At 47.4% G+C, this 24,679-nt stretch overlaps 2 protein-coding genes across 3 annotated transcripts in view; one reads left to right on the forward strand and one right to left on the reverse strand.

Annotated features, from left to right (window-relative positions):
- Sptbn4 (spectrin beta, non-erythrocytic 4) overlaps positions 1-6,632 on the reverse strand; it is an 87,618-nt gene extending 80,986 nt beyond the window's left edge. For both annotated transcript variants that reach the window (XM_076930366.1, XM_034510241.2), the window contains exons 1-2: positions 6,515-6,632; positions 2,797-2,983 (exon numbers count right to left, since the gene is read on the reverse strand). In XM_076930366.1, coding sequence (XP_076786481.1) covers positions 2,797-2,968 — 172 coding nt within the window. In that variant the 5' untranslated portion in view covers positions 2,969-2,983; positions 6,515-6,632. The remainder of the gene's footprint in view (positions 1-2,796; positions 2,984-6,514) is intronic.
- Positions 6,633-8,087: 1,455 nt separating this feature from the next.
- Positions 8,088-23,731, forward strand: Blvrb (biliverdin reductase B). Its single transcript, XM_034490610.2, has 5 exons — positions 8,088-8,269; positions 18,589-18,753; positions 18,896-18,985; positions 21,377-21,505; positions 23,467-23,731. The coding sequence occupies exons 1-5, from the start codon at positions 8,191-8,193 to the stop codon at positions 23,622-23,624; spliced, it is 621 nt and encodes a 206-aa protein (XP_034346501.1). The 5' UTR covers positions 8,088-8,190; the 3' UTR covers positions 23,625-23,731.
- Positions 23,732-24,679: the final 948 nt, after the last annotated feature.

A 24,679-nucleotide genomic window follows, 5' to 3' on the forward strand; every position in this document is an offset into this window, starting at 1 on the left:
TCGGCTGTGGTATGTCTACGTTGTGGAATATTAGCCGGCAAGGAAAAGGACTGTGAGTACAGGGCATCATGGTTGAAAGTCACATGCTTCATATTGAGTAAATAAGCCAAAGACATAAGAGAGTGCAGGGCGCCAGGCACAGGGATGGCTGTGATCCTGGTAGTCAGCTTGAGACCAGCCTAAGCCACAAACCGAGGTACTGTCATTAGGCATGTGGTGACACACATCTGCAACCCCCGTACTCAGGAGGCTGAGGTGGGATATAAATGAGACCTTGTCGTCATCACCGTCATCATAATAAATGAAATTTAAAAAAATAAAAGGAAGGAAGGAAGGAAGGGAGGAAGGAAGGGAGGAAAGGAAAGGAAACAGGGCCTGTGAGATACCTCAGTGGGTAAAGGCATTTGCTTATGCAAGTCTGGTGACCTGAGTTCAATCCCTGGGATCCAGTTAAAAGTGGAAGGACAGAACTGACTCAACAGAGTTGTTTTCTGACTTCCACATGCCATGCATGCCATGCCAGAACACCTACACATGTACCTCATGCACATACAGTGCAAAACAAGCAGAAGACAGAGGCTAGAGAGAGGGCTTGGTGGTTAAGACCACTTGTTTCTACAATATCAGGACCTGAAGTTTGGGTGCCAGCAGGCACATAATGAGCCAGGCATCCCATCCAGGCCTGTGACCCCAGCTCTGAGATGAGCAGAAACGACAGGATTACTAGAGTTTTTGGGTTCAAGTCTAGCTCAGAAAAATCATAAGCCCACGGTCAAGGAGACAAGTTCCCTCAAAGACGATAAAGGAGGACATTCAAATGCCTCTCAGAAGAGGGTCTCTGAGGGTACTGCATGCACACTACACACAAACATACCTGCAGGCAAAGCGTGCACACATGTGAACTTGTTTTGATTTAGGGGTTTTAGTTGTTGTTTTGTTTTGTTTGAGACAGGGTTTCCCTGTTTAGTCCCCGCAGTCCTTAAACTTTCTCTGTAGACCAGGCTGGCCTCCAACTCAGAGATCCGCCTGCCTCTGTCTCTGAGTGCTGGAATTAAAGGCATGTGCCACTACCACCTAGCACAAATAAACTTTTTTATATTTAAAATTAAAATACACACAGTGCTGTTGAGGACTCTCCTGAGAGCAAAACAACCACCGTTCTTGGGAGTTAAGCTGTGTCAGACTTGAAAAAGACAACACAGCTGAACTTGTTGACTTCTGACATCTCTCACAGGAGGAGGGGCAGGAAGCATCCTGGGACCCTACCTGATTATCCAGCAGTTCCATACCACAAAATGAATACAAGTCTGCCCTAATTGTGCATTGCTGCTAGAGGGGCTAGAGTATGTAGGCCAGGGAAGACTAAGGCAGGGACTTCCCTATAGGAATGCTATCATCCCTGCAGGGTAAAGCCTTTCCAGCGGGGCCTTGGGAAGGGAGCAGCCACATTGCTGTAAGTCCTCCTCATCTACACTCTGTACATAAGCACATTCACTGGTACCCAAAGGTGAACTTTGGTGGCAACACACCTTGGCTTCTCAATGAGACCTTAGGGAGGAGGGACAGACATGGTTTACACCTTCCTCGTGGAAGAACATTTAGAACACATACACACACACACACACAAAGTCTTGAGCCAACAAGATGCTTTAGTGTGCAAAGATGCCTGCCACCAACTCAGGTAACCTGATTTAATCTCTGGAATCCACAAGATGGAATGCTACCCCATGTGCAGACAGACAGACAGACTAACTAATTAATATAATAAAATGTAAACAAGTAGTCTGGAGAGATGGCTCAGTGGTTGAGAGCACACAGCTCCTCTACCAGAGGACCTAGGTTCATTTGGTTCCCAGCAGCCACACCAAAGGAAGGAGCTCACACTTCAAAGGATCCAACGCCTCTGGCCTGAGAGCACTGCACTTACATGCATATACCCACAGGCAACAAACACACACCTGCACATAATTACAGATAATACATTATTTTTTAAATGGAAACAATATTTTTTTTAAAGTCCTAAAATCCAACCATTTTGACACTTCACTCTACAGCTTGAACAGCCAAAGCAGGAGGAATGTTACAAATGTCTGGGCTATAATGTAAGAAGAGAAAATGAGGGCTGGAATGGGTGCCACAGGTCTTTGCAAGCATTTAATCAGGAGCAGAGGCAGGCAGTTCTCTGAGTCAGATGGCAGTCTTGGTCTGGAACAGCAAGTTCCAGAACAGTCAGAGCTACATAGAGAGATTTTTGTCTTCAAAAAAAATAAAAAAATCAAGGCCAGGCAGTGGTGGGGCATGCCTTTAATCCCAGCACTTGGGAGGCAGAGGCAGATCTCTTTGAGTTCAAGGCCAGCCTGAACTACAGAGTGAGTTCCAAGAAGCCCAGGGCTACACAAAGAGACCCTGTCTTGAAACACCAAACCAAACGATTGAACAAAAACACAACAACGAAAGTTCTGGAATTGTGCATTTTGAAAGTGGTGCATGAGTGCTGTCTCAACCACCAGTCCAGAGTCCCATCTCAGTATTTTAATTCAAATCAGTTAGAACAAAGTAGAATTTAAAGCAAGGAGCATTGGCCACACTTGGAGGGTTTACTGGCCACATAGACGAGCTGCGGCCCCATTAGACACCATGGATACAGAACAGTCTCATCTCAGTGGGAAGTTCACTGGTAGGGCTAGTCAAGGAAGTCCAGAGCCCGCAGCAACTCCTCCGGCTCCTAGCCATCAAGAGAGGTGCCATCTCGCCGCCCCATGTCCCTCCACCTTCCCAGGCCCCTTCTCCAGATACCTGCTAAGGCCTTGATCCGAGAGCACTCAAAGAGGGAAGCAGCAGCGTTGGCGGCTGCTGGAGGCTCCCGATCCCAGCCCCGATCTGGGCTCTCCCAGCGGGCTGCAGGGTTGTTGTTGTTGGAGGCTGCTGGGCCCTCCATGTTGTCCACTTCCCCTGGTACTTGTGCCATTGGGGAAGGCAGGCCCTGGAAGCAAGGAGAGGAAGATTAGTGCAGGACAATGACCTGAGCTCATGGGACCTGATTCTCACAACGAGTGCCCATGCATTCTGTTCCCTGTCTCAGTCTGACTAAAAAAGCCAACTGTGACGGAGCAAAACCTGTGATCCCATAGTCGGGAGGCTCTGGTGGGAAGATCACCAGTTTCGGGCTAGCCTAGGCTACCATTAGCTAAATTTTATCTCAAAAAAAAATCAAATAATAGAGGCTAGGGATACAGCTCAGTGGATAACTCGCTTTACTCAGAAACATAATGACCTGAATTCAATTCCCAGAACCCACATAAAAAACCAGCGATAGAGTGGTGCATGCTTGTGATCCCAGCACTAGGGAGGTGGAAACAGGCAGATCCCTGGGGCTCACTAGCCAGACAGACTAATCTGTGAGCTCCCAGACAAAAGGGCTTATCTCAAAAACAATGTGTGTATCACCTTAAGGATGACACCCAAGGTTGATCGCTAGCCTTCAAAGACATCTGTACACTTGTCCCCTATACACACAATACATATAATGATAATGCTAATAATACAGACTAGGCATGGTAACCCACGCCTTTTAATCCCAGCCACTCGGAAAGCAGAGGCAGGCACATCTTTGTGAGTTGGAGGCCAGTTTGACCTACATAGCAAGTTTGAGGATAACTAGGACCATATAGTGAGACCTCTCAATTACCACTAATATTATCATCTGGGACTGTCAGTAAAATGCCTACAGCACACATATGAGGCCCCGAGTTCAGATGCCTAGCACCCATGTAAAAAGTGGGGCACAGTGACGTACATCTGTAAAGCTAGCTAGTACTGACCAGGACAGAGACACATGGATCCTAGGAGCTCACTGGCCAGCCAGTCTAGTCAGCCAGTGAGGCCGGGTCCTATGAGAGACCCGATCTTTAAAACTAAATAAGCTGAAGAGTGATAGAGAAGACACTCAGATGTTGATGTGTGACTTGTACATGTGCATATGCACACCAGCTTTCATGGACACACACACACACAAGCGGGCCTGGTGGGTGATGTCTTTAATCCCAGCTCAGCACTTGGGAGGTAGAGGTAGGAGGATGAGGCTGAGTACAGGCCTCAGCTACACAGCAAGTTCAAGACCCACCTAGGCTACAGGAGATGGTGTTTCTTTTTTCTTTCTCACTCCCTGCCAGGGTTTCTCTGTGTAGCCCTGGCTGCCCTGGAACTCACTATGTAGATCAGGCTGGCCTTGAACTCACAGAAATATGCCTGCCTCTGCCTCCAGAGTGATATAGATAGATAGATAGATAGATAGGATTTAGTGGGTTTAGTGGTTAAGAACACTTACTGCTTTTGCAGAGGACCAAAGTTCAGTTCCCAGTACCCACGTGGTGGCTCAGAACCACCTGTAATTTCAGTGAGCTCCTGCACACACACAGTTCACATAAGCTCAAGCAAACAAACACACATAATATAAATAAAATAAATCATAGATCATTAAATACTATTACTAAATGATGGATAAATCTTTTTTAAAAAGAAAAAAAATTAAGCTACTAAAATAACAACATTCAGCCTGGCCACTTCAGAGAGCAGCTGTAATGAACCCAAGCTTGCACCTGCTACAGCTCACTAAATGGTCACTGTATTCTTTGGTGAACACTAACACAGAACTTCACAGAACTCCACAGTGCAGCAGTAAGAGCAAGAATGAACATATCTGAACCCTTGCCTTGCTCAGGATTTCATATGCATTCATGTATTCAATTCCTTAGTGATCAGTTATCATTGGCCCATTTTACAGTGGTGAACACTGAGGCATGGAGGAATTCATTCATTTGCATGAGTTAGCCAGCTAATTCAGTATCTGGGACTCAAAATGAGCTTATCAACATCCTCAAATATTCACCCCTGTAGTCACCAGACCAGCAGAGTTGAGTGGGAGGAACTGGCTGGCCAGAGCCTTTTTGGGGGGGGGGGGGGCGGGTGTTTTTGTTTTTGTTTTGTTTTTCGAGACAGGGTTTCTCTGTATATAGCTTTGGCTGTCCTGGAACTCACTCTGTAGACAAGGCTGGCCTCCAACGCAGAAATCCGCCTGCCTCTGCCTCCCAAGTGCTGGGATTAGAGGCCTGTGCCACCACCACCCGGCTGGCCAGAGCCTTAATAAAGGAGACTGCTTGGCTAAGTGTGATGGTAGACTAGAGTAGGTCCAGGGCCACAGAGTCACCAGCCAAAGCCAGCTACAGCAGCTAGTGATGCCCCCTATCACTGACACCCCTAAAACTTGAGTATGCCCAGCTGAGCCCTGAAGAACTGAACAATCAGGTCTAACCTAAAGTATTAAACTCTTGACTTTACAGCTAAATAATGCTTAGTGTTTTAAGACGGTGAGTTGGGAGGGGTGATTTGTTATACAGTATCCCATAACAATAGCTGACTGATACGTCATAGATACCTATTTTAGGGGGTAAGTGATATCAAATATGTCTCCAACACAACCCTCACACACACACCCCAGTCCTACTTCTAAGACTCTAAAAATAGAATAATACACTTCTTTTCAAAAGACCCAGACAGCTTCAAACTCAGGAGAGTTTAAGATGCTAAGTAGGTGGTAAATTGTGGCCAATGGCGGTGGAGACTATTCCTTTACGTGGGCACCCTAAAACCCACTGCTCTTCTCTTCTTTCAGAGAAAGCTGTAAGTGACCACACGGCCACCTACGACTACCTGTGCGACCTCAGCCAGGTCACTTGCCCTGTGTGGTCTTCATCTGTGAAAATCCCACGGTGTCTGGAGATGAAATGAAGTGCTCCTTCAGCAACCATGGAATGTGGCACGCGCCAAGCCCTCAGTCCATAGCTCTCCTTATTCTTTTCTGCTCATAGTGTCTGGAATTCCATCTAGAGCCTGACACTTGCATGTGCTCCACCACTGACACACACAGCCAGCCTGAGTTTTCCCTCTTTGGTCTCATATCTTAGCAAGTCTGGGGGTCTGGTCAAGAGTCAAACAAGAGATGGGTTCAATGCTTTATTCTGGCGGTATGGAACTCGGTTTCTCTGTGCTTTGATTTCCTTCCCCATTAATGAGTGGTCACAACTGTTTCCCAATGGAGGATACTTGGGCCAGAGGAGGCGCTTAGCACTTGGCGAGCTCTCTGCCGGGCCCAGCTTGCAGCTCTGGCCTTTCTGAGGTGCATAGGAAAAGGGGTCCTGCCGGCTCCGGCAAGGGCCGGTGGGGAGCTGAGCTGCGAGTGAGACCCTAGGTTTTAACCCTTCCAAACCCACGCCTCTCTCTCTGCCCCTGTGGTCCAGTCACCGTGCGGAGGAGGGGGCCCTGGGAAGGACAAGGCCTTGGGGTGACCCATGCCTGATTCAGGGGCTGAGCTAGGTGGGGATGAGGGGTTTGTTGGATCGCAAGCCTCCAATAGGCTAAACAGACCCGGGGGCTCAGGCCCGCCTGCTTGCGAGGGAGGATGCTGGGCCAGGTGGGGAGATGCTGGGGAGGGGCCGCCGTCCGCATCGCCGCTCACCTGGGCGCCGGCCGCCGATGCGGTCCCGGATGCTCGCCGCGCAGCACCGCCCTCCCTGCGGGCGTTCGTCGCCGGGCCGGGCCCGGCTCTATTCGGCCCCACCGGCCCGCCGCTCGGCCAGATCCGCATGCGCCGCTGCCGCCGCGCCTCCCCCACGCGCCGCAGCCGCTCCGCACGCCCCCGGGACCCCTCCCGCACGCCGCCCCGCCGCCCGCGCTGTCACACACCGGGCCACGCGTGTAATGCACAGCCGCGCTCGCGAGCGCTCGAGGCAGCGTCACACACTCCCACACTGCCACTCACACACCGGGCCCCTGGCAACGTCACACACTCTCCACATGCACACTCTCATAGTGTCACTCCTTCGTACGGGGTCAGTCAGGGTCAAACCTTCGAACTGTCTGTCACACGCAGTCATTTGCAGTGTCTTCCTCTCTGGAATGTGCCCTGCAGGGTCATTCACTGTAACACACTCAGATATATAGCCACCACTAACAGTGACACTCAGATATATCACCAATAGTGTCACATGTAGTCACCAATACAGTAAATAGTGCCCTGCAGGGTCGTACACTGATAACTCAGATACAGCCATCACCACAATGAGGGTCACATGAAGTCACTTGAACAGTGTCCCAGGATAGAATAGTGCCCTGCAGAAAACCACACAGTGTGACACACTCAGATACAGCCACCACCACCAATGGCACATACAATCATACACGTCACACACCTCCAAGGTGTCACAGAGTGTCCACGCTCACACAACACAAAGTTCACAATCACACAATCTTACACGCTTAAAATGTCACACCAGTCCCCTAGGCACAAAAGATGACACACCCTGTGTTGCTACACACCCATACATCAGAGCCTCAACAAGACACAAAAAGAATCTCAGTAAATGTCACAGCCACACATAAATGGGATCATATTATCACATCGGCGTCCCAAACTTTCCCAATCCGAAAGTCTCACACTCCATTACAGCTTACCTCACACATACCTCACACTCACACAGGCCGAGCACCCCTCACAGTATCAGCCCACCGACTCCAAATAACATCAATGATCTCTATACACAACTCACATTGCAACATAAGGAATGAAACAGCGTGTGGCCCACAACCCTGCTGTCCCTTCTGGTCACTGAGGGTCACACAGGCACACACTCACCCCACACACACCCCTTGCTTGTTGGGAGGAGGTTTTGGTGGAGGCGAGTACCATCTCAGAGCCTAAGTGTCTGTGAGGGGGCGTGAGCAAGGAGAGCGCGGTGGGCGTAATGCCCCGGCCGGCCCCGCCCCGCCCCGCCCCTCCCACTAAGGGTGGCTGTCTCTAGTAGGCTGAGCGCTGAGTGACAAATCTCCCTAGCACCGCCCACTCCCTTTCCTAGAAGGGGGCGTGGCTTATACTTCTAAGCGCCTATCGGAGAAGGGGGTCTGGAAATGCAATTTGACTCCTGCTCCGCCCACTCACGCTCTAACCAGAGGGAGGCGTGGTCGCCTCGCTCCCGCCCTTTGAACCCAAATTAGGGGGCGAGGCTTGGGCGGGAACTTCGTCTGGCCCCGCCCCCTCCTTCTGCGTGAGGCGGACCCGCCGCGCGCCACCTCGAAACCACTGGATTCCCGCCCGTCCTCGGAGTTCTCAGCTTTTCAGGCCCTGGACCCTGCAGCATGACTGTCAAGAAGATCGCGATCTTCGGTGCCACCGGCAGAACCGGGCTCACCACACTGGCGCAGGCGGTGCAAGCAGGCAGGAGCCGGGGCGGTTGGGGGAAGTCATGAACACCGGGCGGAGCTCTGGGAAGGGTCGTCCTTGGGCCGGGCGGAGACCACACGGGGCATTGTGTGCCCCAGCCTGTGGGCCAGCAAGTGGTCACGGGGGCAGAAATGGAGGAGTCTGAGACTCAGCTTTATGTAAGTCCAAGGCATAAAGGAATTAACTGTGGGAACCTGGAGGACTCCTCTGACAGTTAAATGCAACCAGGGGCTCTTATGAAACGTGACTGGTGGTGGTCCAATACCAGCTTGGCATCCAGCCAGCCGGGCCATCTCCCTACACGTGTTAAAATCTTGGTAACCCTCATTTGGACCCCACTTAACACATAAGAAAACTGAGGCGGAGAGGGCTTGCTGGTACATGGTTGTGCCGGGATTTGAACTCCGGTTCATGCTCTTAAGCAAAAAAAAAAAAAAAAAAATCCGCAGGCTCATAGTTTGGTCACTGGAACAGAAAATCGAAAAAGTTAGGCAGCAAGTTACTTCGAAGAGAATGGAAGGGGTCACACTGGAAGACAGGGACAGCCTAAGAACTGCAGTTCTGGAAAGGACATTGAGCTAAAGCTTTGGGGCACAGGATCCCCCAGCATCCCCTGGCTCCTCAGTTTAGAAGTTAACTCCTGACCAGACCTGCAAGTTCCAGATAAAGAGCCACACCCTTGTTAGCCTTGGCTTTTCTTAAGATGTTGACTATCTGAGTGCCCCAAAAGGGTGGAGGCCACCAAGAGCCCAGTCCCTGCAGATTCCCAGCGGAGCCCCTGCTTTGGGTGAGGCTCTTTCTAGAAGTTCCACTCCCCCCTCCCATGGGCTATCCTTCTCCCCAGGGACTTGGGGGGGGGTCTTAATTCATGGCAAAGGAAAGAGCCCTGGGTCTCTCAGTGAAAACCAAACTACAGTCTGGCTGTAGTGGTGTAGATCTGTAATTTTCCCCACCACTGAAGAGGCAGAGGTAAGCAACTCAGGAGATCAAACCTAGAGGCAGGCGGATTTCTGAGTTCGAGGCCAGCCTGGTCTACCGAGTGAGTTCCAGGACAGCCAAGGCTATACAGAGAAACCCTGTCTCAAAAAAAAAAACCAAAAAAAAAAAAGGAGATCAAACCTATCCTTGGCTACGCAGCAAGTTCAAGGCCATCGTGGGCTACCTTAGACCCTATGTCAAAACAGCAAAACAAAAGCAAGCTGCTGATAAATCATTTCTAGGGAGAAACAGGGAAGAAAGAAGTTGAGAAGTGCTGTGTCACCATGAATTTGTGGAGTATCTGGTTAAATACCTTAATCCCCAATACCACTGTTTACCGATGGCTCACCCTGCTGGTCACAGACAAAACTGCACGCAGGAATTCCGGTGAGGCCTGGCCTTTTTCTCCCTGTGACTCAGAAAAGCCTCTATCAGAAACAGGAAGGGGGGCGGAGGGGGGGGGAGAAGAGGCAGGAAGGGATGGGGGATATAGCTCTTAGAGATGAAGCACCTGCCTGGAATCCACCTGTGAGAAGAGGCTTGAAGCGGGGCGTGGCTCAGTAGGCCCCATTGCCTAGCAGCCCAAGGCCTTGTGGACAACCAAGGAAAAAAAGTAGCTAAGACGAGCTTGGGTTTAATTCCCTCAATGTTATTTCTTAGGGCCAAGGGCCTGATAAACATGGACTCTAGGTTCTTCTTGCACATTTAAGCACATACCATATTACCATAGTGATGTGGCCAAATGCTTTGTCATCTATGGTTAGAGACCTAAATATCTGTAAAATAAATATAAAAGAAAGAGAAGAGAAGACCAATATTGAAGCAATAGTTGCAAGCTAGACAGATGGGTCAGTGGGTAGAGGTACCTGACAACCTGAATTAAAACTCCAGAAAGAAAGAACCAACTCAGAAAAACTTGACCTCTGACCTCCATACATACACACAAATAAATAAGGTTAACAGTTAAACAGAGGTTGCTAGCTGGGCGGTGGTGGTGAAAGTGTTTAATCCCAGCACTTGGGAGACAGGCAGGTGAGTCTCTGTGAGGTTGACGCCAGCCTGTTCTACAGAGTTAAGTCCCAGGATGGCCAGGGATACACAGAGAAACCCTGCCTATAAATAAATAAATAAATAAATAAATAAATAAATAAATAAATAAATAAAATTAAAATCCAGGGGTTGCCTTGGGACACTGATTAAATGACTTACAATGTAGAAAGTGCTTAGAACCAAGGCTCATGCTTATACTTCTTGGCCAACTGAACTCAGAAAGATCATAGCCCGTTCTTCAATGTAGCTCTGGCTTTCTCTACCCACTAACTGTGTGCTCATAGCTAGTTACCTAAACCTGCCTCAGTTTCCCTTTCTTCAAAGTAGGTATGGTAAGAATAGCTACTTTGTAAAATTGTTACAATCTAAGACTTTTCAAACTAGGTCAGTGTGAGTTCTGGACTTTTTTAAATTGGTCACAAAGGATCAAAATGTATCAAGTTGCCGCTGGAGTCGATAGTGTCTAAGCCTAGGCCCTAGCAGCCAGGTCTAACCACTTGTCCTCAGTCGGACAATTAATGAAAAAGATTAATAGTGACAACAGAGAAAGGAAATGAATTTAATGTAGGCATGTGGGGAAGCTACTCAGACCTATCTTTCAAGGTCTTGACAAAGGGTGTAAGTTTAAATAAAAGGCAAGAGATACCTGTACTTAAGCAGTTCCTCTCGGTCAAGGTGTGGTCATCACCGGCACCATCATGTTGTCCCCTGTGTCCTTTAAGGTGGTCTGACAAGTTGTCAGAACCATCAAATCTCTTCCTCTTCTGGCTGGCACAGGGCCCCAGCCTCCTTCTCCTGCCAGCATGAGACATTTGGGGAAGTTGCTATTTTGGGGTCGGGGTTGGGGTCCACTGTTATAAGCTGTCTGATTATCATCTGCATTCCTGCCAGGATGTTACAGCATACCAGATGTTGGTTTGATATATGAATTTATGTGTACTGGGTCAAGCAGTGACATTTTGTATTGAATGTTAAGGAAAAAAAAAAAAAAAAAAAAAAAACCAAACAAACCTCTTGAAAGAGCCTGGAGATATGATGAGAAAATTCTATACTCCCAGCACTCAGAGAGTGAGAGGTCAGCTCGCAGACAGTTCTGGAAGACATAGTTCAAGGCCAGCCTGTTTTATGTAATACTTTGTCTCCAGAAATAAAAAAAGAAGGAAGGAAAAGAAAAGCTTAAAAGCGAATGAACGTTGCGACTTATTCTCACATAGGAAAAGAAGCAGAAAGACAGACAGATTTGTACATGTATGAATTTTTATACAAATATATAAATTCTGCATATCATACACTATGTATATAAGTGAAAAAGAGGAAGCAGGTTGAGAGAATCTTGCAACTTCTCTATAGCTGAGTTTGTTTAAAAATAAAAGCTTGGGGCTGGAGAGATAGCTCAGCAGTTAAGAGCACTGACTGCTCTTCCACAGGTCTTGAGTTCAATTCCCAGCAACCACATGGTGGCTCACAACCATCTGTAGTAGGATCCAATGCCATCTTCTGGTGTGTCTGACAACAGCTGCAGTGTACTCATATAAATAAAAAATAAATATATCTTTAAAAAAAAATAAAAGCTTAACAGAAAGCTTGACCAGATGTTTGACACCTGTATTCCTAGCACTTAGGAGACAGATGACAGGAACACCACTGGGTTTGAGGCCAGCCTGAGCTACAATAGTGAAATCTATGATAGTCTGGGCTACAGTGTGACATTCTGACAATAAATAAATATAAAAACCTTGAACAAATGTTAATAACAGATGATGTTGTTAAAGAAAAATATCACCACATATTTTAAGGCCAGCAAGATGGCTTAGTGGGTAAAGGCGCTTGCTGCCAAGCCTGATGACCTGAGTTTGATCTCAGGATCCACATAGGAAGAAAGAGAGAACTAACTCCCACAAGTTGTCCATACACAATTTACAGATGCACACATGTACACGTGGTAAAGTAAATGTAAAATATTAAATAATGAAAATAAATGCAAAAGATAAAAGCCCGTATTTTAATATCTCACAGAAGTTGTCTTTGGAGAAGGATGAGATCTGAATGTGTACTGTTTGGTAGCTACTAGCTGCATGTGCTTCTGCATTACTTTATTTTCTATACTTTTTACGTATGTTTTGTCTGTGCACCACTTTTGTGCTTGGTGGCCATGGAAGCCAGAAGAGGAGGCCAGATCCCTTGAAAAATGGAGTTGTAGACAGTTGTAAGCCACTCTGTGGATCCTGGGAATGGAAACCAGATCTTCTGATAGAGTAGCAAGTGGTCTTAACCACCGAGCCGTCTCTTCAGCCCCTACATGTGGCCCTTTTAATTTCAGTGTGAATTGTGTGGTTTGCTTGGTTTTTTTTGTTGGTTTGGTTGGTTGGTTTTCTTTGAGACAGTGTCTCCCTGTGTCATTCTAGCAGGCCTAGAACTGAACTTTGAACTGGCTTTGAACTCATAGAGATCCACTCCTGAGTGCTGGGATTAAGGTTGAGCATCAGAAGCTGCTGTCTAGGCCAGGTAACAAATGAGCTTCATGAGGCTCATTCAGTAGCCACAGGGCCATCTTGAAACTCAGGTCCATGGGAGCAGGGAGCTTGAGCTTGTGTGTGTGAGCTGTGAGGGAGACCAGGAGCAAGTGTGAGTCCCCCAGACTCCCGGGGCTCTTGGTTACTCCTAGGTCAGCAGAGAGTCATGATGGAGCAAAGAAAGTTGATTTAGAGATCCAGGGAAAGAGGGTGAAGGAGTCGGATGCAGAGAGCACGCGCCGTGAAAGGCCGAGAAGCAGGAAACGGTGAGGGAAGCTGAGAAGTCGGCCACAGTCCTGCAGGGGAAGGGGATGCTGTCTCTGAGAGGAGAAGCCAGAGCCAGAGGGGCCCAGAAAGGCTGTCCTGAGCAATGTGAGTTTACTGCAAAGTAAGGAGAGACCAGGATGGACCTGGGCAGGGAGATGCTACTGTCTAGACTGGGTTTGGAGGGGGCAGGAGAGGGCCCTGGAATCCAGGGAGGACCCAGGCAGGGGATGAAAAAGAGGACTCCGGGGAATTCACACAAGAAAATAAATCCTGAGATGATTAAAAAGCATAACAAGTCATTGCTGGTGGCTCATGCCTATCATCCCAGCAGTTGAGAGGCTGAGGCAGGAGGATTGCTTATAAGCTCAAGGCCACCCTGGACTACACAGTGAGTTCCAGTCCAGACTAAGCTACAATATAAGATCCTGTCTTAAAATAGCAATAATGACGATGGTGGTGGTGGCTGTGGTGGTGATGATGGTAAATTAATTGGGGTCTGAAGAAATAGCTCAGTGGTTAAGAGCCCTTGTTGCTTTTGCAGAAGACCTGAGTTCAATTCCCAGCACCTACATCAGGCAACCTTGTAACTCCAGCACCTTTGGCCTCCATGGGCACCTGCCCTCAAATGCACACACAAACACATAGTTAACAAGAAGCAAATAAGTAAATAAAAAAAATTTTTTTTAAATGAGTTACGGGCTGGAGAAATGGCTCAGCATCTAAGAGCACTGGCTGCTCTTCCCGAGGTGGCTCACATGGTCTGGTATGCCGGTGACAGCATGCCCATATACATAAAATCTTTTTTAAAATGAGTTAAAACTGGGCATGGAGATTAAAACCTGTAATCCCAGCACTCTGGATATGGGAGTTGGAGACCCAGACACATCACCCTCACCTCTACAGTAGTTCAAGGCCAGGTTGGGTTATATAAATCCCTGTCTCAAAAAATATATATATATAAATATAAAAGGCATAATCACAATAGCAAACCTTCATTGCTTGTCAGGACTGGGGCTCTGGGTTCATTTGTTTTATTTAGTACAGCTTGGTATTTATGCATTTTTGTTGTTGTTCGGTTTGATTTTGGTTTTTCTATGTGGGATTCAAATCTAGTGCCTTACATGTGCATGCAATTTATGGCTGAGATTCTATACGTTTTTATTTTTATATTTTTAGTTCCTTGGGTTTCTTAATGTTCTTTTTTTTTTTTTTTTTTTTTTTTTAGTTTGTGTTTAGTTTCTAATGTTTCTTTGTAGTATTTTTAACTATGTACATGAGTCTATGTATGGGTTATGCAGGCAATTGACAGGTGTCAGAGGTATCAGACCTCTGATGCTGGAGTTGGTTACAGTTACAGCCCCTGACTTGGGTACTGAACTCGGGTTCACTTATGTAAGAGCAGCCAGTGCTCTTAACCACCGAGCCAGCTCACTGTGGATCGTTTCCTTGCAAGCTTCTAGAACTTAAAAAAAAAATTTAAAGATAATCATGGTGGCACAGAAGCAGAGACCAGGAAATCTCTATGAGACCAAGACCAGCCTGGTCTACATAAAGAGTTTCAGAACAGCCAGGGCTCGATAAAGAGACCCTGTCAGTACCACACACACACACCCTCCGCCAAAAAAACTGAATAAATAATTAAAATATTTTAAAATGTTTATCTTAATATGTATGGATATTTTGCCCACCTATATACACACCTGTGCTCACAGAGATTGGAAAAGGGCATCAGATCCCCTGGGACTGGAGTTACAGGCAGTTGTGTCATGTAGGTGAGCTGTCACGTAGTTGCTGAGACTCAAACCTGGATCCTCTACAAGAACAGAAAGTGCTCTTAACCATCTCTCCAGACCCTAGTTTGTTTGTTTTTAAGGCAAAGTTTCATTCCCTAACCCAGATTACCTTTGAACTCCTGATCTTTCTGCTTCGGCTTTCCTACCACTGAGATTCCAAACCATTGCCAGTCGCCACACCGGTCTGACTTGGTTTCTTTCACACAGCTATAAGTACATGTTTTTCTTCTTCCTCTAACTGTTGGAACATGAGTCAATATCTCATTTGATTTTATTGTCAAATGGTACTGCATTGTGTGTCTATGTGGGTTTATCCATTAAACAGTTGGCAGATGTTATGAAAACTGATAGTACCATTATACTGTAAGAATTTGGGGGTGAAAACATGTTTTTGCTTCCCTACAGTCTGTTATCTGACGGTAGAACTGCTGGGTCACATGGTCAGGTTGTGTGTAATCTTTTGAAAAACTGCCAGAGGGGAGCTGGAGCCATGGCTCAGCAGTTAAAAGCACTGACTGTTCTTCCAGAGGACCAGGGTTCAATTCCCAGCAACTACATGGCAGCTCACAGCTGCCTGTTCAAAACACCAGTGCAGATAAAATAAAAATAAATCATTTTTTAAAAAAGGAAAGAGGGCTAGAGGGATGGCTTAGTTAAAAAGCCATCACTGCTCTTCCAGAGGTCCTGAGTTCAATTCCCAGCTACCACATGGTGGCTCACCACCATCTGTAATGGGATCAGACACCCTCTAGAGAGTGACAGTGTACTCATATAAATAAAATAAATAAATAAATGTTTTTTAAAAGAAAAGAAAGAGAAAATGAAAACTGCCAGAATTTTCTCCAAAGTGGTCACATCACCTAGGGTGATTCACATCTCCTAGGGTTCCCCTCTGCACTGCATGAGAGGGGTTCCTCCTCACCAGCATGCCAACCGGGACTCCAGGCTTTTTCATTACATCATCTTGATAGGTGTGAAGTGGTATCTTATGTGTAGGCTGTTAGTTTGGTCAGTGGATTGGCTTTGATTTTTTGAACCCAGGTTTCATGTAGCTCAGGCTGGCCTTGAACTCCTAACCTCCTGCATCTTCTTCATAGTTGTTGGAATTATAGACATTACAACAGGTAACAGGTCTTGCTATGTAGCTCTGTAGTCCTGGCTGTCCTTACATACTGTGTGGACCAGGGTGGCCTCTAATTTGAAATAATCCTCCTGCCTTCCATGTGGTAGGGCTACACCACCATACTCTCTTTTCTTTTTCTTTTTCTTTTTTTAATTAGATTTTATTTGTTTATTGTGTGTGTGTGTACTTATGGAGATCAGAGGACAACTTTCAGGTTGTTCTTGGGTATCCCTGATTCATGAGTTCAAAGTTATCCTTGGCTATATAGTGAGTTCGAGGCTGCCCTGGGCTACATGAGACCGGGTAAGAGGAGGGAAAAAGAAAAGGGGGTGAAGGGAGGAGAGAAGGAGAAGGGGAGAGTTTTCTGAGGGGAGGGCAAAAGAGAGAAGGTAAGGGTGAGAAATGGAAAAGGGAGGAAACAGAAACAAAAACACGGAGAGACCGTTTCCAGTGTTGTCCTACTACTGTTACAAGCATAGGACCTAAAGGCTAAAGAGATCGAGCATTTACCCAGATGGTCACCAAGCTAGTTCTTACAGTAGGGCTGGGATCCAAAACCAGGGTTGATTTAAGGATTAAAGGAGAGAATGTGTACAAACTGCCTGGCATCTGGGGCAGAGCGTGTGTTAACTCTAGAAATGTTATTTATGACATTTATAGAATGTTATAGATGTCCAATGCAGTGTGTCATGCCTGTCCTTGTAGGTACACAAGAGGCTGAGGTCAGATGATCCTTAAGTTTCAGGCTAGCCTGGGCTACAGTGAGTTAAAGGCCAGCCTGAGCGAGGTATTGAGATCCAGCTTCAGAATGAAAGTTAAAATGAGCCGTGAATGTAGCTTACCTGTGGGAGGACTAACCAAACGTGCAGGAGGCCCTGGCTCCAGCAGCTTGAGAGCACACACCTGTGATACTAGCATGTGAGAGATGAAGACTGGACAGGCAGGAGTCTGGAGCCAGTCTGGAATACATAACACTGTCTCAAAGAACAAATAAACATAAGATTAAAATTAAAGGGGCGGGGGTGAAGACATAGAACTTAGTTGGACTTATTTCACCCAGGGACTCCCTAGGTTCTGTTCCTGTTTCCCCCAAAGGTTATTTAGCAGCAGCAGTGACGTCATCATCATTGTATCAGAATGTAAACTCTCCCAGCGTTTACTTGTGAAATTGGTGCAGGCAGCTATCCAGAAATGGAGACTCTTCTACTTTTGCTTTTTCTGTATCATCTTCAGACTAAGAGACGAACCCCTGTGACAAGTGCAAAGAGTGACTGCAACGTTTTTATTTATTTGATGACTTTTAATTGTTTGTCAGCAATTTTTTTTTTCAATTTTTTTCCCCAAGGCCTCATTTATGATAGAAAAGCACTCTTGGGGATTCTAAGAGGCTCTACCACTGAGCCACGCCCCCAGCCTCTCACTGAGGGGTTCTAGGCAAGGGCTCTACCACTGAGCCACACTTCCAGCCTCTCACTGAGGGGTTCTAGGCAAGGGCTCTACCACTGAGCCACACTTCCAGCCTCTCACTGAGGGGTTCTAGGCAAGGGCTCTACCACTGAGCCACGCCCCCAGCCCCTCACTGGGGGATTCTAGGCAGGGGCTCTACCACTGAGCCACGCCCCCAGCCCCTCACTGGAGGATTCTAGGCAGGGGCTCTATCACTGAGCCACGCCCCCAGCTCCTCACTGGGGGATTCTAGGCAGGGGCTCTACCACTGAGCCACGCCCCCAGCCCCTCACTGGGGGATTCCAGGCAGGGCTCTACCACTGAGCCACGCCCCCAGCCCCTCACTGGGGGATTCTAGGCAGGGGCTCTACCACTGAGCCACGCCCCCAGCCCCTCACTGGGGGATTCTAGGCAGGGGCTCTATCACTGAGCCACGCCCCCAGCCCCTCACTGGGGGATTCTAGGCAGGGGCTCTACCACTGAGCCACGCCCCCAGCCCCTCACTGGGGGATTCCAGGCAGGGCTCTACCACTGAGCCACGCCCCCAGCCCCTCACTGGGGGATTCTAGGCAGGGGCTCTACCACTGAGCCATACCTCCTGTCTTCCCCAATCCTTTCTTTCAAAGTTTTCTTTGAGACAGAGTCTCACTAATTGCATAAAAGGTTCCATCCTCATACCTCTGCCTTCTGAGTAACTGAGTCACTGGCCTTTGAAACCACTAGGATTTTCATCTTTAGTGAACACTAGGGATGCCCGGGGCTAAGGGTGGGAACGAATCCCAGCTTCCCTCGGTCTTTGAGAATTTGGTTCCTCACTTTCCAACAGGACCACGGATGGGGGAATATAGAGCGGGAGCTACGCCAGGGGTTGACCATTTTCCTCCTGGAGGGTGGGTTGGGATGATCAGGGACAGCTCCATGGAGACCCGCGTTCAGATTATTTGTGAGTCAGCGCGAAGGTTTTAAGAGCTAGCTAGATATCATCTGTTAATTTGCCAGTTTGAGAACCATTACCCCAGAATAAGGCTGGGAATGAAGAACCCTGGGAAGAAAATAGGTTTAAGGGTTCACAACACCCTGTAGGGCCCCAGACAGTCACCCTCCAGCCCGCTGAACTGCCTTTCTATTCCTCTTTGTCCACAGGTTACGAGGTGACGGTGCTGGTTCGAGACGCCAGTAGGCTGCCGTCGGAGGGGGCCCAGCCAGCCCATGTGGTGGTGGGAGATGTTCTGCAGGCGGCCGATGTGGACAAGACTGTGGCTGGGCAGGATGCTGTCATCGTGCTACTGGGCACTGGCAACGACCTCAGTACTGGGCCCCCCCTTTGCCCTCGGCCCCTCCCTGCACCTCGGCCTCCAGCACCACCCCCGCCCCCAGCCCCACCCTTGCCACCCCTGCCGCCGCCACCACCGCCACCTGCCAGTGACAGCCACTCTCTGTCCCCTCTAAGGTCCCACTACAGTAATGTCCGAGGGCACCCGGAACATTGTGGCAGCCATGAAGGCGCATGGAGTGGACAAGGTCGTGGCCTGCACCTCGGGTGGGTGGTGGGGTCATGGAAGTGGGGCTGAACTGGGAAGGGGGTGAGTACTGAACAAACAACCCCCAATCCCCTGAAATACGGTATTAAAGCTACCCCCAAGTTATCATACATTTATTGAGCACCAACTGTGAATGTAGCAGTAGCCCTGGATTCTGCACCCACGTGGCTTGCATGCAGATAAAAGTGAGGTGACAAACAGATCTGTGGTTGAACTGGTATCCCAGATAAGCAAAGCCAAGATAGAAAAGACACTACAGAAATATCAGGGACGGCAGTGGACAAGCCTGGGGAGAAAATGGTAGCCAAAAGGTGGGAGACACCTCACAGAGAATGTGATCCAGCTGTGGTAAACACCAGCTCGCTTCCTTCCCCAGTTATATAGAGAGAAACTGACATTAAACAAAACCTCCTGGGGGTCTGGGAGGTGGCTCAACAGTAGAGCCCCTGCCTAGAATCCCCCAGTGAGGGGCTGGGGGCGTGGTTCGGTGGTAGAGCCCCTGCCTAGAATCCCCAGTGAGGGGCTGGGGGCGTGGCTCAGTGGTAGAACACCTTCTGGCATGTACAAAGTCCTAGGTTCCATCCACAGGACTGAAGTAATCCTTAGTAATCTGGAAGGAGTTAATAATAGCAATTAATGCTAACAGCATTTATTGAGCACTTACTGTGTTTCAGGTACTTAGGAGTGAAAACCACTTAATCCTCCCAACACAGTAGGAGAGAAGCAGAGCGAACACTTATGAAACACTAGCTGTTACCTGTTTTGGTTAGTTCAAAGCCACAGCCCTAGAAGTTTCCTAGTGACCCACATGCGTACTGGCTGTAGCTAGTCAGCGCCGAGAGATGTGATATGCCAGGTTGTCTCCGCAAGCTGTTCTCTTCGGTTACCACTGACTGATGGTGTCCCTGGGAAGGGAGGAGGCATGAGGAAGGGATGCATGGTCCAGGCAGCTGGTCACCACGTGCAAAGGCTTGGAAGGCAGGAAAGAGACTCATTTATGGTTATTTCCCATTCATTTTGCTAAGAAAAATGATCATAAGTCTGTGATTTTAGAATGATTTGTTTTTAATGTTTTTTTTTTCCTTCTTAGAGGCAACCATTAGTGATTAAAATTAAAATCTTGTTTCCATTAAGGAAATTGTAAGATTCACTTAATTTATACTCCCTTCTCCCCCAACCTGAAAAGGTTCTGTTTAGGGCTAAGTTTCATGGATCCTGTATTATTGTTATTGGTGGTGGTGGTGGTGGTGGTATTGTTGTGTGCATTGGTGTTTTGCCTGCATGTGTGCCTATGTGAGGGTATCAGAGGTATCAGATCTTGGAGTTACAGTTACTGTGCTGCCATGTGGTTGCTGGGAATTGAACCCAGAACCTCTGGAAGAATAGTCAGTGCTCTTTACCACTGAGCCATTTCTGCAGCCCTATTTTTATTTATTTTATTTAAAATTATTTTATTTTGGGGGCTGGAGAGATGGCTCAGCAGTTAAGAGCACTGGCTGCTCTTCCAGAGGTCCTGAGTTCAATTCCCAGCAACCAACATGGTGGCTCACAACCATCTGTAATGGGATCTGATGCCGTCTTCTGAAGGCAGCTACAGTGTACTCATATAAATAAAATAATAAATAAATCTAAAACAATTATTTTATGTATATATGTATGAGTGCATTGCCTACATGTTAATCTGTGCACCATATTTGTGCCTGGTGGTCACTGTGGCTAGAAGATCCCCTGGAACTGGAGTTATAGGAAGTTGTGAGCCACCATGTGGGGCTGGGAATCAAACCCAGATCTTCTGTAAGAGCAGCAAGTGTTCTTAATCACTAACCCTTTCTCGAACCTCCAAGATTCTCAGTTGTTACTGGAGCAGCGGCTCTGTCAAAACTCTGAAGACAAAGAGCTTGCAGCGCAGTCATAAGGCCTGGATTGAGGTCCTCAACACCCTCATTAAAAGCCATGTATAGCGTTATTCCTGTAATCCTAGCTCTAAGGATGTAGAAACAGGAAGATCCCTGGGGCTTGTTGGTCAGCAGTGTAGCTAAATTGCTGAGCTCCAGATTCAGAGAGAGCCTCTGTCTCAAAAACTATAAAGGAGAGAGCCCTTGAAGGAACCCAACAGCGACTTGAGCCCTTCACACATGGTGCACGCACGTGCATACAAATGTGTTTGCTGTGAGCGTGTGGATGGATGTGCATATGGAGGTCAGAGGACAGCTTGGTAGGGATCAGGTGTCTTCTCCCACCATGTGGCTTCTGATAACAAACCCAGGTTGTCAGGCTTGGTGGCATGGCTCCTCTTGTGACTTGCATTCTGGCAGCTGACAGGCAATGGTAAGCCACCTAATGATTCTGCTCAGCCCAGGCTAACCCTGCCCTGTGTCTATCCCCACCAGCCTTCCTACTATGGGACCCGACCAAGGTGCCCCCACGCCTGCAGGACGTGACAGATGACCACATCCGGATGCATAAGATTCTGCAGGAGTCAGGGCTGAAATACGTGGCAGTGATGCCCCCACATATAGGTGAGTGGGGGCAGGGTGGGCATAGTAACATCAGTACCAGCATGTTCTTCACCTGAGAGCTTGGCCCAGTCTTCCCTGACCCCCCTAAAACTGCCAACCCTGGCTTCATATCCAGGTGCACACCCATATAACAGAAACGTGTAGGCTGGCAAGATGACTCAGTGGGCAAAGACTCCTGCCTGTCAAGCCCTAGGTCCTGAGTTCAATTGATTTAATTATTTAAGTAAAAAGGTAATTGAAGACACTTTTCTCAGAAGTGGAAGACAAGTGTGTGATGCTCTTCTCCAATTCCAGAACTTGGGAGCCAAGGCAGGATAAGGACCAGTTCTAGGCTGGCCTGGGTTTTGAGACTACATTCCCAAAATCCAAATCAGAAAGAAAAGTAGTAAAAACATGTTCTGTCCTTCTTAGCCTTATTTCATCTTCTGCCTCATGTAGCCCAGGCTAACCTTGAACTTCTGATGTAGCTGAGGATGACTGTGAACTTCTGATCCCCCAGACCCCACCTTCTAGAATCACAAATGTTCAGCACCATGTCTGGTTCGGTTTTGTTTGGCTGGGTTTTATTTGTTTTATTTTTATTTTACGTATATAGTGTTTTGCACGCATTTTGTCTGTGCACCAAGTGCATGCAATGCCTAAGAAGGGGAGAAGAGGGTTTGGATCCCCTGGAGCTGAAGTTACAGGTTGTGAATCACTATGTGGTTGCTGGGAACCGAACTTGTGTCCTCTGGAAGAACAGTTTATGCTCTTAACTACTGAACCCTCTCTCCAGCCTCTATGCCAGGTTTGGTTGATCTCCTTACTGTTCTGCCTCTGTAACAAACAAATCGCCTGGAATGCAGATGTTAAAAAATCACCATCATTTATTTATTTTTTAAAGATTCATTCTTAGCGGGCTTGTGGTGATGCACACTTTTAATCCCAGCACTTATGAGGCAGAGGCAGGCAGATCTCTGAATTCATGGCCAGCCTGATCTACAGATAGAGTTTGAGGACAGCCAGGGCTACTCAGAGAAACCCTGCCTCAAAAAAAATTATTTTTATTTTTATTATTTTTAAATACATATATGTGTTTGGATGTGCACGTTAGTGCAGAAGCCCACAGAGCCCAGAAATGTTGGATCCCTTTGTCCTAGAGCATTGGTTTTTAACCTTCCTAATACGGCGACCCTTTGATATACTTCCTCATGTTGTGGTAATTCCCCAGCCATAAAATTATTTTTATTGCTACTTCATAACTGTAACTTTGGTACAGTCATGAATTGTAATGTAAGTAGTTTTGGAAATAGAGGTTTGTCAAAGAGATGGAGACCCACATGTTGAGAACCACTGCCTCAGAGTTATAGGCAGTCACGGGATGCCTGATACGGGTGCTGGGAGCCAAACTTGACTCTTCTGAAAGAGCAGTAAGTGCTTTTTATAAAGCACTGAGCCATCTCTCCAGCCCTAAAATCACCCTTTTTTAGTTTCCCCATGTCCTGATACCGGAAGTCAGCAAACCTCAAAAGGTGGCTCTTGCATCGGGGTTTCTTGACTTGTGCATTTGGAAGGTGGCAGAGAGTAATGATATGAAACCTGGAGGAAGATGCAGCGATCTGCTAGAACATCTACATCTGCGTCCAGAGCTTCCTCACATTAGTACAGCTGGGCTGGCAGGAAAAAGAGGCTCAAGAGATGCCAGACATTGTGGTACATACCTGTCATCCCAGACCATGTGATTGAGGGCAGCCTGGGTGGCATAGCAAGCCTTGGTCTCAAAAAAAAAAAGTTATGTGATGAGCTAATATGGGAAACCCCCACCCCACTCAACCCCCTGCCACACACACAAAACACACACACACACACACACACACACACACACACACGCATCATATAGAAAACTTAAGAAGTTTAAAAGAAGGAAATGAAAACCAGAAAGGATGGCTGGTTCATTCATTCCCAATGTCTTTCTCTCACAGGGGACCAGCCACTAACCGGGGCCTACACAGTGACCCTGGATGGACGAGGGCCCTCGAGGGTCATATCCAAGCATGACCTGGGCCACTTCATGCTACGGTGCCTCACCACCAATGAGTATGACGGACACAAGACCTACCCTTCCCACCAGTATGACTAGGACCCTAGCCCTAGTGGGAGGGTCTCATCCTAAAAAATAACACACATACAGGAATCAATAAATTTTTAGCCAAGAGCTTCAAATTCTTTCAGAAAGCCTAACCCTAATTTTCCTCGTCTGTCTCTGATTTTTTTTTTTCAGGGTCATACACGTGCTGGGTGAACCTGCTACCATTGAGCTGTGTTTTCAATCCTCCTACTGATAGATTTTAGACAGGTGCTCTACTGCTGAGCCATGTCCCAGCCTTTAAGAAATATTGTTAAAGTTGATTGATTGATCAATTGATTGATCAGTTGATTAATCAGTTGATTGATTTAGGGTGGAAGTGGCATGCAATGATGCCTATGTGGAGATCAGAAGACAATATGAAGGATTCAGTTCTCTCTCCATGCAAGTCCTGGAAATTGACCTCAGGTCAATAGGATCGATTAACACCTGAGCCCTCTTGGCAACCCTCTTTAAAAAAACATTTTAAAAAAGAACAAAAACTTAGAGGTCTTGCTAATTTGCCCAAGCTGGCATTGAGCTGTCAATCCTCCTGTGTTGCAGGATGTTTGATCCCACTGTGAACCCCAAGATCGTGTTATTTACTGAACATACCTGTTTATAGTTGTGGTGCGGCTCAGCCTCGAGTGCACAGTTTTAATCCTCTGGTTGGAATACAGACACACCCTCAGTACACATCTTTAATCCCAAACAATGAAGTAAGGTTAGTTGGTAGAAGGAAGCGCCCATGTTTGAAAGTGATGTCTGATTCAGTGGCAAAGTGACGAATCAGAGAAAGATTTGACAGAACAGGATCTGCCCAGCTCTCACAAGCAGAGAGGGGAAAGGGAAGCTACTTAAGAGAGCAGTACAGAGATGGAGAGAGAGAGAGAGTAAGGAGGTAGTCTGACTGGGACAGTTGTGCAGGGGCAGGCTGCAGAGAGAGAACAAGCATGAGCCAGACAATGAAAAGAAGCAAGTCAGTAAGAAGCTGAGAGAAGCCATATTGAATCAGTCAGCTGGGAGAGGAGTTTAAGCAAAAATGGCTGAGTTGAACCAGCCAGCCAGAG

Source organism: Arvicanthis niloticus, chromosome 1 (assembly GCF_011762505.2).
Source record: "Arvicanthis niloticus isolate mArvNil1 chromosome 1, mArvNil1.pat.X, whole genome shotgun sequence".
NCBI classification, from domain to species: domain Eukaryota; kingdom Metazoa; phylum Chordata; class Mammalia; order Rodentia; family Muridae; genus Arvicanthis; species Arvicanthis niloticus.

Excerpts from the sequence above, each read along its gene's own strand:
- Blvrb (XM_034490610.2), top strand. The coding sequence starts at position 8,191 with ATGACTGTCAAGAAGATCGCGATCTTCGGTGCCACCGGCAGAACCGGG. Across the intron at positions 18,986-21,376 it reads GGTCGTGGCCTGCACCTCGG|CCTTCCTACTATGGGACCCG; the intron begins GTGGGTGGTGGG and ends TATCCCCACCAG. Across the intron at positions 21,506-23,466 it reads AGTGATGCCCCCACATATAG|GGGACCAGCCACTAACCGGG; the intron begins GTGAGTGGGGGC and ends TTTCTCTCACAG.